We start from the raw sequence: 17516 nt of genomic DNA, 5'->3' as shown, positions 1-17516 counted from the left end.
ACCATCTACCCCAGCTCTCACCCCAACACTGCTTAAAGACCAATCAGACAAGAAAAAAAGATCACAGTCACAGTGTTTCAGTGCTGCGTTCCGTTACTTCATCACCTGTAACAGAAGCTGAAAACCACCCCAAATCCATTTTGCCACGTCTGCATTTTTTTAACATTAAACATAACTCTTGCTTAACAAAAGAACTCCGGTGACAAGACTGAAGTTAATTAACCTTGTTATGCAGTATGATTTCAGAGAAACACAGTAAAAAAAAAAATGAAAATGGAAGAGATGGTCATGGCGATGGTGAGGAGAACTCCAGTAGGTACAGCACGGTATGACTCCAGCACAGAGGCTCTGTAGGCAGAGCTGGCTAGTGCTGAGCACCGAGCAGCATCGCTCACTGAGCGAACAGCTCCTACAATCACTGCAGCTCACTGCGGGGAGGCCAGCCGAGCTCGGTAGGTACAGCTTGACCTACCCAGGTTCCTCCGAATCCGAACGTGCACGGTCAGATTTGCCGAAAACGCGAATCGGCCGCTTAATTCAAAACAGGACCTCAGAATCGAGCGAGTAACACAAGATTCCCTTTTTGAGGCTTTCTATTTTATTTAGTCCCCAGAACGACCCACAGATTGAGCCGTTAATCAACGCATAATTTCATATACCTGGTCTCACATCCTAAGTTATAGGTCATTAGGCAGCAGAGTTACCACCTTGTAGCTGTATGTCATTAGACCTGGGAGGCTCAGCCAGCACGGGGATAGGAGAGAGCCAGGGAAAACCAGATGGCTGCTGTAAGGCGAGTTGGGGGACCAGTGGAACGTGCTCGTCCCCAAAATGAGCTTCTCAATATTTGGTAACTAAAGATCCAATGGCACCATTTATAAGAGAAGGGATATTAACCCTGTTGGTTCACTGCTAAATTCCACTCCACATTAAGGTACCAGAGACAAGAGCGGGGTTGTACAATGGTGAAACCATTTCTCACTTCTCCACCTGATCTGCTGTGAAGTGGGGCTGCTCGTGGATAATGGCTGCAGCACATCACCCAGGTGAAGCTACACTTTAGTGGCAGATTAAATGCCACATAAATTAGTGTCTCTCTTTGGCTCCTAAATGGAAATGCACCCTTTAAAAAAATGCCTATTTACAGTAGAAATTTAGATTTGCAAATCTTTTCACCCAGAGCCTTCAACGATGTAAACATTTTGAGATGCAGATAAAAATGAGCTGCACAGTACGAGAAAATATCTGTCTGACGTGTGCGCGGCCTCATTCCAATTACTGCAAAAAACGTGGGGCCTAGAATCACCTGCCTTTCCCACTGTGCAACCTACCCATTTCTCACCTGTATTTTAACAGCGATTACCACCGAGCTGAGGTCTTTATCCAGTTCTTTAAGGACGATCAGCTTCTTCAGGGTGAGACTGCATAACCTGCAAAGAGAGAACAAGGAGAAATTCTAGTGCCATTCACCACGTGTGCAGAGATCCATCAGTGACAAGAACAGGAACGCTGTTCAGCAAACTCCCACCGTTCAGCTGGAAAACTTGCATCAGTCTGCGGAATAATTATGTGCGAGAAGGAAAAATATTTGAAGGCACAGGAAAAAAAGCTGCGCGCTGGCCGTCACAGATCAGTAAACACTTGAAACCAATACCTCCTTCTCTTCTACCCATGTGAACTTCACTTTACACTGCACCCTCTAATGGATTCAAACAGATTCTCTCTCTTCACCTGGTAACACTGCAGCTCTATTATTAGTGGCACTTTCAAGGTGAATCTGTGTGCTCCAGATGGGGGACAAATAAACAAAGGATGTGACATTTTCTCTGAGCAAGGAGTTCAAGTTTATTGTGTGCAGTGAGCATAGCAAAAGCTTAACTGCGCAAGAAAACAGTAAACAGAAAAGTGCTGGACTGGCACCTTGCTCCTTCTCTCTGCCCCTTCGTGACCTCTTCCTGCTTCTCGCCGGGGGAGGGGTGGGGGGGTGTCTAGTCAATTTCCAGTGATCAGTCATGAGTCCGACAAAGCAGGGGATGTGCATGACAAAGTAGCCCAGGCTGAGAAAGCACTAACTCCCCCCCAGACCTAGACAGCACAGAGACCCTTGCTTTTCATTACACGATTTTGAGTGATGGTAGCTTAGGACTGTCCGATAGAAATTCAGTTCAGAGGTTCTCCGATCTCAGAGTTCAGGTTTCATTTCTGCTTTAATAACTCAATGAGGTGTCAACCATGAATCAAACTGTTTAACTTGTATCCACACGGACCTCGCTTGCATGTACAGTATATTTGCATGCAGGAAAACACCTCCCTATTGGTTCCAAAAAGTATTTCTTGAAACAAAGTTAGCAACCTCAAAGAAATGTGTAACCCACTTACAAGATAATGATTACAGCAAATTTTACTCAACATTTTCTGCAGTTAAGCACTCCTGCTATGACAAAATGACTACTATGACTACGGCGCTGTAGCTTGAAGTGTAGTGCGCTGGCCTGTGGTCTCTGGGGATCAGGGTTCAAATCCCCTGACTAATCTGCAGCTGGTGATGGTCTGGGTTCAAGTCCACAAAGTACAGAAACTTTGGGGTGGTGCGTTAGCTCAGTGGCTAAGGATCTGCGCCTGTGGCTGGAAGGTTGCCGGTTTGTATCCCGCGGCCAGCAGAGGAATCCTACTCCGTTGGGCCCCTGAGCAAGGCCCTTAAATCCTCCAGGGGCGCCGTATAAATGGTTGACCCTGTGCTCTGACCCCCAGCTTCTAATACATGAAATTGTATATGGCCAATAAAGTGATCTTATCTTAAAAAAAACAGCAGTCATACTACTGTACCTCCACTGAGGTCAGCCCACTTCCCCGTTCATTTTCTCCCCAGTGCAAAACAAACCTAGAGAAGAAAGAGCTGAAAATGCTTTCAAAAGCAAGGCAATTGCAAGCCTCTGAAAGTCTAAATACGAAAATCAAGAGCTGTATCTTGAGTTGATCAGGTTGCAGTTCCACAGATGTGCGACTGTCAAAGGCAAATTAAGTTTAGCGTGAAAAGAATGCTGGTAATTTCTTCACAGCCTTTGGTTCTGCGTGCATCCATCAAACCTCAAAATAATCTCAGGAACAAAGCCGCTGTCACACTCGACACCCATCCAAGATGACTATGACTCAATCCTCCACCAGATTTCAATTTAATCAATTCGGGAGAAAAAAATCAAATCCGAAGGACAGTAAACAATGAATGGTGCACTAGCCAAGCCAGACAGCTAACAGGCACCATAAATAGAAAATCGATTGCACAAAAGAGATATTTAAAAAATAACAGTTGAACATTGGTTTAAAAATCGAAACCTTTCAGTGTGAGGGCACAAAAATAGCATTTCACAAGTCAGTGCTCATTTCACCTAACCAGGGGACAATTCAACTCAGCAGGGGACAGAAACATTTGCATGCAATTTGCTATTAATCCCACACGTCTTGTGCCAACAGCTCCTCGGCTTCCTGCTTTGTTGAAATGAACATTTTAGATGGCTCTCCACCTTTTCTTATTTCAGAACAAGTCTTGTTTTAACTTTTCCACTGACCACCGAATACAAGAAGCATCGTCACGTGTTGCCCTACGTCTCTCCTACAGCGGTTCCTCTTTGCGCCTCCTGGCGCAGAGCTATTCATTCACAGCACCTGGTCTGTGAGCACAGCAGGCCTGGGAATCTAAAGAGCTGTGATGTGTGGACTGAACAGGGCAGCATCTCCAAGCATGAGCCCTTGAAGGAAAATAAAAAGGGAGGCACAAAGATCTAGATGGGCTTGAGACCCACTGGTGCATCAGGGCACCTCCTACTTTCGATTTTATTTTCTGGGGCATCTTAAAGTTGGGCTTGAGACTTTTGTTTTTGTGGACTCCAGGCACAGTGCATCTGGAGTATTTCTCTCGCAAACAAATTCTCTCACAAATGTTTCCACTTACGTCAACGGACACTTGCTTGTTAGCTAATTTTTGGTGACCTAGTTACAATTCCCTTGGCTGCTTTAACAAAAAAAAAAACAACAAACCTCTAAGTTGGGTTTATTTTCTTAAGCAACCTGGAATGTGGTGCTACTGTGCACCTTTAACAAAATCAGACCTGGACCAACACTTGCATTTGGCTGCAGGTTGTCAATGACATGCCAGCACCAATCAATTCAACTGTTTGAACTACAGATCTAATACAGAACAGTGGTGAGCAGCGTTGTTTTTACCAGCTCAATTACACTGTAACATGTCCAGTTTTGCTGACAGCAACAGTACAAACTCTTCACTAAATTGGACTGTACTACTGTAGATAACTCCTTCCGGTCACTTTTGAAACCCAAGCTTGAGGAGTCCCCTCTCAACGGGTTAATCATTCAGAAAAAGTCACATTGAATCCATTTGTTTTGCACCTCGCATTGGCTGAAAATCACAAAAAACTAGGTCGCAAGTAGCTTATTGGTCCGACTACACAAACCAGGCAGTTTCTGGAGGATACCGGAGAATCTGATTCAGTAACATGGCTGGGCAGTCAGTTCCAGACCTCCACAACCCTTTGTGTAAAGAACTACTTCCTGACTGGAGTCATAAAATGCACACTCCCTCTTAAGTTTCTACTTGTGTCCTTGGATTCCTGTTTCACTCTTTACCCCAAGGCAGCCGTCTGGCTTAACTTTAATATTTGTGTAAAGTGCCCTTGTAATGTCCTCTGTTCTATGAGTAAAGAAACTCACTTCCGTTAACCTCTCTGTGCAGGACCTTCCTTTCAGTCCTTTTCTACACATTTGGTGAACAAAACTGTACACAGTGTTCCGGAACTGTGTAGAACAGCCCTTTCTCCCTGGGAATTCTTTGTGTCAGTTCTTCACAAAGAACTGTTCTAGATATTCTAGAATGCTTGTCAATCCAGGCTATTCATATCTTACAGGAACTCTAGAACTCTATCAGTGCTTAACCTCATTAGTTAGGTACCATCATCCTGCCTGTCAGACTTGTTTCACCCCACTGTCTCACCGATGATCCAACACCCCTGACTACTGTCCTTACATTAGCAGGCAAAGGCAGACTGAAGACAGCTTCACTTCAGGTCTCCTGTTTCCTTATCACAAATACTAGAAAGGTCATCACCACCATGCAGGAGAGATAGCTGGAGGTCTAAATAAATGGTTTGTTCCATTTGGAGATCAATAACTCACCTCAAGACAGGCTGGATGGGCAACTGTCATTCAAGCTACATCCCGCATCAAAATATTAATTTCTCAATTCAAGCTGAAAATGCTAAACCTGGTTTGCATAGCTCAACAGCCCCACACCCAGAATAAAACATTTGAAGCGTTTTTCTGCTCTTCCTCTTCAAAGCGAGCACATTCCCACTGCTTGACACGATCTGCACAGAGTCCAAGGCCATTCTGCCAGGCGTGTACTACAGATTTCTGCCCTACAGGGCTGCGTACCTGTTCCCTTTTTGAGTTAATAAAAAAAGTGGAAGATCAATTTATTTTAAATAGCAGCAATGCAAAAAAAGTCCAAATGTAAAAAGATGTGAGGATCTACACCTGTGGCTAGAAGATTGCCAGTTCAAATCCCACGGCCGGCAGAGGAATCCTACTCCGTGGGGCCCCTGAGCAAGGCCCTTAACCCCAGCTGCCCCAGGGGTGCCGGATGAAGTGCTGACCCTGCGCTCTGACCCCAAGCTTATCTGAGTGCCTGTCTGTCTCATGGAGAGCAAGCTGGAGTATGCGAAAAGACAAATTCCTAACGCAAAAAAATTGTTTATGGCTAATAAAAGTGATCTTATCTTATCCAGAGTCTGAGTACTGAGTTTAAAATCCCCAGTGCTTGTTTCTGTTGCTTCTAATGTAAACCAGGTTCTCAGTTGGAGACCTCTTTTTGGACCTCTAGTGCTGGAGCAGAGTGGCCAGTCTGTTCAATCAGACAGTAACACTCCTGGTGCTGTAAGGCTGCCAGCTGGGTCAGCACAGCCCTGGTTTTCCTTCTGAAGCAACAGCATTTCACAGCAAGCCAGCACGTACTTTCATACTGAAAGGTTCTCTAAAAAAAAGACAGGAACCCTAATCTGGTTTGTCCATCTGGGGAGGATTTAGTTATAAAGATTTTGCATTCAGGCCAGAAAAAAACCCTGTAAATGCACTGTATAATCACAAAAACACTGAAGACATTTTACATCTATGTCCAGTATTTTAAGAAGAAAAAAAAATCTCACGAGGGAATATACATAGGTGAGCCATCTGTTTCCTAGTTGATAAGAAGTGGAAAATAAAAATCCTTTTCAGTCAGTTTATATACAACTTTCATAAACCACTGTGATCTCAGTAGCTTGTATGGATCCAAACAACTGTACTGCCTACTCCACAAATATTTTTACTTCAAAATCATTCAACTTTAGTCTTTTCTTCAAGCTGTTTAATATTCTGCTACTTGCAAGTTGGTTCACACTATGAAAATTAGGACATTCCTTTCTTTGATAAGATCCAATGATATGCATCAAGATCCATTAATGCATAAAATTATTGGTGTCTCAATCCATGGCTTTGATTTGAATTGGGATGCTGAACAGACATTTCAGGTTTACAAAGCAGCACAGTCAAACCCGCCTGCAAATCATGTGATAAACCGAGACTGCTATCTGTCCTCACAAACACCTAAAAACCTTTATGCCAAGAACCAGCCTTTTACTTGGCCTGCATAACATTTTTCCATCTTTCCCAAACAATTCATCACACTTTACGAGAAACCATTTCAAAAAGTTATTGTGCCCTCAGATGTTTGCAAAAAAAAAAACACACTGGAAAACCAAAATCTAAGTTTGAGAGCCTCATCGTTTAATCCACTCTAAGCTTCTATACTTCAACACAGATGTGGACAGCGTGGTTTCAGCAATACCATTCATTCCGGTTCACCATTCATTCCATTTACAGTCTTTTACGTGAGCCATGTACATTTTAAGGCTAGAGCCATCTCATTCTGCAGCACTTTCTCAGGCGTGCTGTCATTTCTTCATGGTAGGGAGGGTAGAATATTTTACTACTTTTCAATTGCTTGCACAGGATGGAACCTGAAGGTCTCCTTGTGCTCGAACAGAAAGAATTCTGACTGTCTGTTAGTAAACTGCCTTCTTCTTTTGCCTTTACGAATACCCTTAAGCTGCAGAGAACATACCCTTCTAATGTTCCTTAATCGTGTTCTCTCTGACCCCTTCAGCTCTGAAGGATGCTGACAGTGTAAAAACTCCCGGTGGGGAGCTGGCGGGCACACCGGTCAAGAGATGTTCTCGAAGAGATGAATGAGCAGAGAAGAGGACCACAGAGCCAGGAGTCCAAGTCAGCCACAAATACACACTCCCTCCCAGGATCCCTCGCTTACGGTACCGTCAGTCACAGAAACCGTCCGCTTCCCAGTCTGCTTTCCGTGATAGATCTCTGATGCTGGGGGAGTCTGGAACGAGCTACTGTATCCTAACTTCCTTTAAGAAACAACTGTACGATATTGTTACAAATGGGGTATTTTACGAAAACGGAGAATAAGCAGGAACTGACCGAGCGGATTAGTCAATAATAAAATAAGTGATCATAACCCCCACTTGTAAATGATATCTCAATTACGAAACACAGAATATACCTGAGCTGCTCGAATAGTCAGCGACATGTGAATTCTTTGTTCTCTGGAAAAGCATTGGTGAAAGGAGTAATTATCCAAGAACACTTTGTTAAGCAAATATTTATTAATGACAACAAGACAAACACTACACTACATGCAACACACAAGTTACGCATAAACATAGTTACTCTTTGTATACAATATGTACAGACAAGGCAATTCAGAGGCCTACGTCTAAATCACCCAGAAAACCTCAGGTTGCTAACAAGTATTGGAAACAATGCCTGCGGTGGCCAAAGTAAGAGATATCCTCCACATCTGCTGAAGGTTGGGCAGTAGGTAGACAAGATCCTGCACTATTTCCTCACTACAATTAACAAAAAGGTCTAATAAAAACTGCCACAAAAAACACCAACGGCCTCACCAACAAAATGCTTCTTCTTGTTCCTTGACTGCCTGGGTGATTTCATGCTACAGGTCACGTAGGCCTGTACTGAAGAATACAAGTCTTTTCACAGCTGAAAAGATGATGCAGCTGCAATGATAATGTAATGGTCTGCAGACACTATCTTTTGGGGAATGATTCTCTCCCAGAAATAAAACATACTAGTGATAAAAGCTGCAGCTGCTTTTGAATACTGTAATGGCGCCAGGTTATCCCTAAGGCACCAATCCATCCAATTAATTTCAATAGCAAAATGTAGCAGAAAATAAAAGATTCTTACAGCACTTCCACACAGCGATGCTCATTTTAAACAGAAGAGGAGAGTTTAGAAAATATTGTAAGCCTAAGAGCTTCGGAGGATTCAGCAGACCAATAATTCACACGAAACCTAGCCTGTCCGTGGAGAACGCCTCTGACGTAAAGGAATGCAATTCTAGAACACGCGTGCAGTGCTGGTACGAGTTCGCTGTAATAATCAGACAAGGATCAATAGACGACTCTACCTGCAGTTCAAATCCAGAGGACGAAAACAGGAAAGTGACTGATGACTTCTAGACTGCAAGAATACACCCCTCTGGAGGAGGAAACCCTCTAGGATTACGTTATTTTATTAGGCTGATTAAAAAACACTTTTCCCTGAGAGACAACTGTGGGCTGCCCCAGCAGCCAGCAACCCTATACAACTGGAAAAAGGGCAACTGAATTACACACTGTGCAATAAACAATTTACAAATATTCTGGAAAGATGCAACATCACATATTAATAGGTATAGATACAGTGTCCTGTAGGACATAAAAGTATCTAATGGCTTATCCCGAGTTATCCTTACTTGAGGCTTATAATGAGTTATCCTAACTCGTAGCTAATTAGACAGCAGTTTTGGCATTTAGTACAGAACGCTTGTTCTTGAGATTAAATTGGTACACACACTAGGAAAGTGCTTAGTAAGCAAATATAATGTCCTACATTTAAGTAACATAAGACTGAAACAGCACAGAAGAGATAAATGATGGAAGTGCTCCGCACAGCACTGTGGCCCAGTGAAACAAGTTGAGCGACCCCCGCAGATGTTAACATGGGGATCCATGTTGCCGCCTTGTGGCCTCCGTCATCACTGTGGGCCGAGGCCAGCTGGACCAGGTCCAGACCGTGGGCGCTTGCGCCTACTCGCTCTCCTGCTGTCTGCTGCAGTGCTCCTACCCTGCTCAAGACCCGAAGACGTTCAAGTGTCAGACGTCCCCTCTAAAGTCACCAGCCAGACTGCGGTGCCCAGGGAGGACTCACTACCATTGCCAAGAGTCTCGGCACACAGTTGCCCATCACACCCCTCTAGGGCCAGCTATTCTTTGCAGAATACCCACACCTAACTCCACCTCTTTTCCCGGCAATAATAAATTCAGTGGCACCCAAGGGGAAACGTGCACTACCTTAAAATAACTCCAGTAGCACCTGCACCCCACCCATCCTGGTTAAAAAAAAAGCCTCCGCTCCTCATTCAACAACTCAGAATCAATGTGATACCTAAGTTGTACAATCACCTGAAAAAAAACCATGCATACTTTCCTATAAGCGCCAGAACAACATTATTGCCTCCCGGAGAATTCCTGTAGATCACAATGACCCACCACGATTATGAAGATCACACAGGTTGATTTATATGTGCCATAATAAAATATTTTTCCAGGTGCTGGCTTAAATGGCTGCTGCCTTCTGTTTGTGCAAGAATCACTTGGGGATAATGGAGATTCAGATTAAACAAGACGTATGGAATAGATATTATGTACTACATGGCTGCTTCCAGGAATTTGGAGATTAGGCGGATCTTGCGAGAACATTGGCGTCCCAGATGTCGGAGCTTCATAGAAGCATATATTTCATGTATCACAACACCAGGTCAGGGCTTCAGACTTTAGTGTTTCTACCTGCTTTACAAACAGGAGATGATTGTTAAAGGCAAGTCGCCTACACAGCAAAACACTCATCTGGCCAGTTTGCTCACCCTCATGGTGCCCAGATGCTGTTTCTGAACAGGCAGCTTGGTTCAGTGGCTCCCGATCGGAAATGTCTACACTCAGGGACGTGGTGACGAAACTAGACACACATCTTGAATATGAAGGAGGTGCAGAGGCTGGGGCGAGCAAAGCAAAACAAGTGTTTTTGTCTGGAAAAAAAAGGAGAAGGCTGGCAGCTCAAACTCACAGCTTCAAATCGAGGATTGAGCACAAAATGCAGAACTAATCCCCAGGAACATCACCAGACTGCTAACTACCTTGTCAAAGGCACACAAGCCTGACGGGATGCCTCAGCGTATGTATACATTTAATACATCAACAGCTTTGGGCACCATGTCTGTATGTCAGATAAGCACTAGAAAATGCCGATATCATTTATAATTCAGGTCATGTGAAATGCATTTGAGAAACAGAACACAGCATTTATGATTAAACCTGTTTGATACTAATGTTTATTTCTGCAAATTATTTTATATTAGAACCAGTTGTAGTCAACCCTGGTTATAGTAAAGCATGTTTTTGCAGGACTCTTTCTCCAATTCATTACCGATTAAGGAATTGATCCTTAACCAATGCAGGTGCTAAAAGTCACTTCAATAATCAAAACTTATATGGACCAAAGACTTGCAACTGAATTGAGTTGCCTACACCTATTTTAAAGCACCAAGAGGTAAAAGCAGTGGGACTGTACAATAGTTACTGTAATTATAAGGCTCATATTTATAATTATACCTCTAGTCAATATGTGGACAACTGTAGCCTTACTAACTAAACCAGTGACACTACTTAGATCAAATGCAATTATCGTTTGCTTGAATTTAAACAAACTGCACGGGAAAAGTACAACCTGTGACTGACTATAAAGTGACAACTTGTCCATGAAGAGTGTACCAACTTGCATACTGATGAGCTCATTATTCACAATGATACATACTACACACCACGACCTTCCAGACTTCGGCACCTGCTGTTGTATGTTAACTTTTAATCACCCCCACAAGCTGCGGTCTGGCAGGATGGAAGCAGACAATGACTGCAGTGTGCTTGTGACTTTTTATATGAAATAAGATTTGATTCATTAGGCTGCCCGAATATGAAAAAAGATGAACAAAATGTGCCATTGTGGCTTTCCATATTAGAAAATGACATTTATTGTGTTATTTCAGTTCAAAGAAATATGGTTCTTAAATGTTAATTTGTTATTAATACACTACGAGGTGTACAGAGCATCCTAACTGGATGCAAAAGAATATCTTATCTTTAGTTGCAACAAAAAGCATTTCAAGCAAATGCATAAAAGAATCAACGTTAATATAACTTGAACTACAATACAGCAAAACTACAAAAAGCTCACAATACTTTGGATGGTGCTCGCGGTAACAGGAAAGTCGTTCCAAGGTTGGCTGTGTTTGATTTTGTAAAGTGAGAAATCTTCACCATGTGACAAAATCCTTCAGTGATTCTGGCACCTACAGCTCTGACAGGTGGTGTTTATTATTTTTTCTTAAAATAAAGAGTGTTCTTCGACATTTCAGCCAATCTTCCACGTCAAGGCTACAGGGCAAGGCCAACAGCTGATAGAGAGCACTAGACAAGGGGAACACGGCTCTGTAGCTTCACAACTCTGCAGAGTGTTGTCGAACGTGCCTCTGTCCTGCCATTTTTATATATCTGATGACTAACTCCCAGGAAGGCAGTGGGCTTCCAGTTTAATCCCACTCTAGCCGTATTAGATCAACGGATAAGGGGGGCTTATCCGAGAAACACAAGGGCTGGATCAACCAGTCTAAAGAAGGATAACACCATAGAGTCTGAATTGAGAGAATCAGGTTTAATTTATACATCGCCAATATACTGAGTGTGAGAATCATAAAATGTATTTCATTTCCTGAAGGTCTACTCTCCTGACTAAACCTAAAAAATACAGGATGTCAGAATGTCATTTTCAGGGCCAACAGGTGGTGTACTGTTGAAGGCAGAACAGGAACACAGCATGGCCCAAGTTCTCAAACCTTTGACATTTCAGCAGGGGAAGATGATCCAAGAAACAGGTGCCGTTGCAACAGATTTTTTGCACACTAGCTGGCAGGAAATACCTCATGGAGCTGCATTTCTGACAATAACACATTCGCTCTTATCCTGCCACCCACCCCAGGCTGCACTGGCTATGACCCGAATGACAATATGGGAGCTGCAATTCAGACACAGTGGCCCTCCTGTCACAGCAACTTCATCATCGCATTTTTTTACCAGTAAAATACACATGCAGTCTGCTCACGTCAGAAACAATAAACTGTCACACAAAATGACAATATATGTTTCTTCCTGTCACATACAATACATATCCGTACCTCTCCAAAACAGACTAATTCACACACTAAGATTTCACATGATGGGGACTTTCTCAATCAAACCTTGCTGTATCCTTTTATTACAGATTACTTTAACACTTCACCCACAGAATCATCTACCAGCATCCTCTACTCTTGTTAAGGAGGCACATGAGGTTATACAGCAGGGGTTCCTAACACTGGTCGAGGGGAACCCCAGTACAGTTAGTCTTATAAGCCACATGTTTTTAAAGATGACCAGCACCCATCAGCTAGTGATGAATCAAGCAAGCAATCTGTTTAACTAAGAGAATTCAGCTCCTTGAAGTCTGAAGAGTACTTCAATTACACAGAGATCTTTCAGAACTAAATATAACAAATCTCCTGTTCATATGATCACGATGGAATTGTTCCCTATATTCAGAAATTAATGGTAAACAACAATCCCTGCTAGTTGAAGGCTCTCCTGGACCAGGATTGGAGACTCTTAAAATAAAAAACACAGCTTAAAACACACCTGAAGAAGGTTCCACAGCCAAATCCTCATTTTCAGCATCGAACAAACCTTTACCTGTTCCTGTGCAGCTTAAAACTACAGCTAATAAAAAATAATGTATAAATGAGAAGCCGCAGAGTGGTAAGCAATGCTGCCTCACAGCACTCGGGCCCTGGGTTAATTTATTAGGACCTGGGGTGCTGTCTGTGTGGAGTTTGCATGTTCTCCCCAAGTTTGCGTGGGTTTCCTCTGGGTGCTCCGGTTTCTCCCCCACGGATACATGGATAACTTCATTGGCTTCTGGGAAAACTGCGAGTGCGTGAGTGTTCCTGCCTGTGTATCTGCCCTGTGATTAACCAGGCAGGGTGTCTCCTGCCTGGAGCCCAGTACTTCCTGGGATATTCTCCAGGCCACTGTGACCCTGAACTGGATAGGCAGTTATGGAAAGTGAAAGTGTGAATTGAAAAAAAAAACATTAAATACTGGGCAGAATGATTTCCTTATGAGCAAACAGCTGGTGTCTATTCTCACTGTAGCCAATTCACAAGTCTGCACCAACAGGATTCAGCGCACATCTTCTAATCTTTCAGGTCAGTAATGACTAGCAGTTTCGTTGAACTAGGGGGCATTTCTTAACCCAAGGAGGAATTCTTCCTCAATCTGAATTTAAAATACTATAAATTATTTCAAAGACAACAACACAATTCTCACTGCCAAACACTACTAAAGAAAAAATTTCTAAAAAAAGGAAAAAGAAAAAACTGCAATGCAAAGGATGTGAGGTCAAGCTTGTTTTCTCAAGACATTCCACGACAGAAAATGAAATGACAGAAAACATCACAGGGCTCTGCAAGCAGGTTAATTGGATTATCTGAAGCCTTGCTTTCACCCTCTTAGCTCCACACTTGTAAAGAAACCAAATCCCAAGATGCACTGAGGCGCCCACCTCAGTGTTCCCAGACAGTGAGCGAGGCGATATGAAGAAAGGCAGAGGAAAAGGCTGGTTTGGAGATGGAGGCCCTCAAGTTCTACCATGCCATGCAAATCTGGGGTGTCACGCAATAGGCCCGCAACACTGAGGTAACTGCAAACAAAAGACTCCCACCTGGAAGAGGAGGCTCCCAGCACGCAGCTCTTTGCAGTAATTTATTATTTATTCAGGCCGTAAAACCAAAGGATGCTTCAAGAGCATCCTCGAGAAACTGGCAAATATAACAAGTACCTGCGCGGAGGCTTCATGACTAAAGCTTTAAAAGGAGCAGATATAAAAGATGGGTATCCATCTCTGAAGCCAAACCTATTAATCTCACATGCCCCCACTGGGACAAAGAACAGCCACTTGGAAGCGAAGCCATATTTTGAGAGCCAGATGAAAGAGACTAACATTTATGGCAAAACAGAGCACCAAAAAATTGCTTTGGGTGTTTTTCAGCAATCTGTTTAACTAAGCGAATTTGGGTCCAGTATCAAGCCCAGCATCAAGAAACTGTGGTTGAAGTTTTACAAATTGCTTTTCAAAAGGGACAAAATAAGAACTTGAGTCACTTAGTGATTGCTACAACCTTTGGGTCAACAACTTGCTAACTTCCAAATAATTTATACAAAGAAGACAAAATGGTCTGTGCACCCAACATGTGCGATTATAATATGTAAAATATAGCAAAACAATGAACTAAGTTACTTTAACCTGGCATAATAAAGTCTCATTCCTATTTTGCATGGGATACCTTGCCTACCCTTTTGAAAATCAGGCTGTTACGATCTACTGTTCAGAAGCACAAATGTGACGCACATTAAAGGCTGCAAGGAAAAACAAAATGTTTTATTTCTACAGGAAAAGTACAGAAAACTAGCCAAGTGGGAGAGAAGATTGAATTACCCACTGTGGCTATAACATTTGTTCTTTAGTTTTTACGTCACAGGACACAGAATTCCTGATTTAGGATATTTTTATTGCACCCACAACAACCACCCCCTAACCCCCAAAGCACCAAATCCAGGCTGTAAATGCAAAATGTGAGCTATTTTCAGCCCAAATCTTAAATATGTACCGTATACTTTTTTTTCTTCCTCCAGCCTCACCACAAAGAGCTACAGCAGCACTTTGCTCTTGTGTAATGGCACTGCCTGTTCTAAGCTCTTACTACGCACATTACCGACTCTGAATAAAGAGGAGAGTTGTTTAAAAGCTGTTCTTTTTGAATATTTCATATAAGTGGCAAAACCCTCCAGGGACAAATCTATTCATGTTTGTCAAGTTTTGTTATTTTTTCACATGAGGTAAAGCTCAAAGCCATAAAGTAAATGAAAAAAAAACAATGGGTGTGAATGTGATACTGTGGAGATGGATACACACAGAAAGACAGGAAAAGGGACTAATAAACAACAAACTGGAGAAAAAAACCTTCTGTAATGCTTGTATGCTGCCTGGTCACTGTAGAAACAATGGCTTTTTAAACAATTTAGTTAAAATTAAAAATTAATAAGTCGATACTGAGTGAGATCAGTAACAGTCATGTTGTGGGGGTGGGAGGGGAGATCGACAAGGACATTTTTCACGCCAAAACAAAATGTTTTTTTTCTTCTTATGGGGCATAAGATTAATCTGGCAGCCCCTTCTTTGTGCAGAATACTGCCAGATGGCTGAATATTTACTGGATTTCATTCTGTGAATGAAATCCTGGTCTGGTACAATAAAAAAAAAAAACCAACAACAAGGAAGCAATTTATTTACATTGAGCTCATACCAGATCAGTGTTCATCAGATTCAAGGTCTAAGTTCCCCCTCAGAGCTTGTAAATGCCCCAGTCACAGCGAAACGTTGCAGGTTCCACTCTTTGCTTATCTGACCGAAGGTGTGACATAAAACGCACAGGTTATACAGATGCCTGTCTACGGCCAGAGACAGTCCATTAAGTCAAATTTAAATGCATGGTGTTCTGGGTTGCTGCCATTTATAGGACTACGAGATAATACAGAAAATGGTAAGAAAGACAACAGAATGAAAAATGTACAAGGCACAATGCAACAACTGGGAGTGGATATCAAGTACAACTCAATTCAGAAGTGAAAAAAAAAGATTCACTCCCATCTTCACTCGTTTGCCTTTGTGCCAGACTAGAACCAGGGACAGCACTGCATGCTTCTGAACACCAACACAACAAGAGGAAAAGTTCAGTGCCACACCGGCTCGATGAGGTCAGGGCAGCAGTGCTGGCAGAGGGCACACAAACCAGATGGCCAAGCGGTGTTATGGATGTTTAGTCACTGGGAGCATTCAAGAAGAGTCCAGATGGGGTCTTAGGACTCTTAAGCTGCGAATAAACAGACTGACCAAATAGTTTCTAAAACAGTCAGGAAAACCAAATATAATTATGCATTTTCTTATTATTGTGGAAGCAAAATCCCACTGGGCACCAACTCTTAAAAACACTCACAATGATACAATAAACAAAATTGTCTCAGGCTGGGGCAGACTACAGTTGTCTTGAGGCAGGAAAATACAGCTCCTGGGGATCTGCAAGTCTCAAATGCAGTGTACAGGCAATGAAGTGAAAGGCAATGAAGTGAAAGGCAATGATACTGTTGGTGCACATAATAATTCAGAGCTATCTGAATTTATCTATCTGTAGATGGAAAGACCATCTTCCATCATGAAGGATGGATCCCACCGATCTGTGCTGCTCTCCACTGTTTCTGCATCCCATAGATCTGTGCTGCTCTCCACTGTGGTTATAGCGCACACAACACCTATAAAGCATTTATTAAAACCAGAGGAAGAAACAAGTTGACCACAAACAGCATAAACAAAATTCTATAAGTCCCACACTCCTCATGTGCTGGCGATGAGTCAGGTGACAATAACATGGGATTCAGGGGAGTAAGTTGTAGTGTTCGTCTGGCCTGTTTGTACTGTCTCCTCATCACACACACCTTCCTGTTCTGACTTCTTTTCCACCATGTATGTTTTCCCCCATTAGCATCAGCCCATTACTGACACTTTCAGGTCTGATTCTGTAGAAATGGTCTCATTCCATGATCTCAAACACCAGCTTGCCTCAGCAATGAAACGGTCCCTTTACTGGAGCAGCTACTGGCTCCCAACAACAGTCGCGGTCAGAAATATTTCTCTCACTTGAGTTTTCAGATTAATGTACTGTTAAATCTTTGACATTGTAGGGGGGAAAAAACACACCCCAGCACTCATCACCTTAAAAAGTCTTCTCAGTTTGAGCACAACCCTTGTCAACATAGTGGGAATCTGTAGGAGGTGAGGATTTACTGAAAGTTGTCCTCGCAGTAAAAGTGCGATATTACAGAGTGTTGTTTCATCAAGGCACTAAAAGCCGATAGGGAAAAACATACCCTACAGCAAGTTTTCAGAACCCAAAAAACCTCATCTTTTCGCCTAAGTGCTGCATATTATTTAGGAAAACGAGATCTAAATGCATCAGAAAGGCAGAACAGATTTTAGTTTTAGAACCGGTCTCCATCTTGCAAGAGTACTGTCCACTTACAGATGTGTAACCTGGTGGGCTATACCAGGTCCCTTTCAAATGGCAAAGATATGCAATGAAGACGATTGTGTGACTTGGAAAGCTCTTTCTGATCATTTTCCCCCCC

General features: G+C 42.7%; 1 protein-coding gene across 7 annotated transcripts in view; it reads right to left on the bottom strand.

The window, feature by feature from the left end:
* The window catches only part of LOC148646103 (phosphofurin acidic cluster sorting protein 2-like), an 87097-nt gene that overhangs the window by 46826 nt on the left and 22755 nt on the right, over nucleotides 1-17516 (bottom strand). For all 7 annotated transcript variants that reach the window (XM_088609954.1, XM_088609956.1, XM_088609959.1 and 4 more), the window contains exon 2: nucleotides 1343-1430. In XM_088609954.1, coding sequence (XP_088466080.1) covers nucleotides 1343-1430 — 88 coding nt within the window. The remainder of the gene's footprint in view (nucleotides 1-1342; nucleotides 1431-17516) is intronic.

The sequence above is a fragment of the Lepisosteus platostomus genome, chromosome 17 (assembly GCF_059453375.1).
Source record: "Lepisosteus platostomus isolate fLepPlt1 chromosome 17, fLepPlt1.hap1, whole genome shotgun sequence".
NCBI classification, from domain to species: domain Eukaryota; kingdom Metazoa; phylum Chordata; class Actinopteri; order Semionotiformes; family Lepisosteidae; genus Lepisosteus; species Lepisosteus platostomus.
Note: the sequence above shows the minus strand (reverse complement) of the source record. Positions and strands in the feature narration are given on the sequence as shown.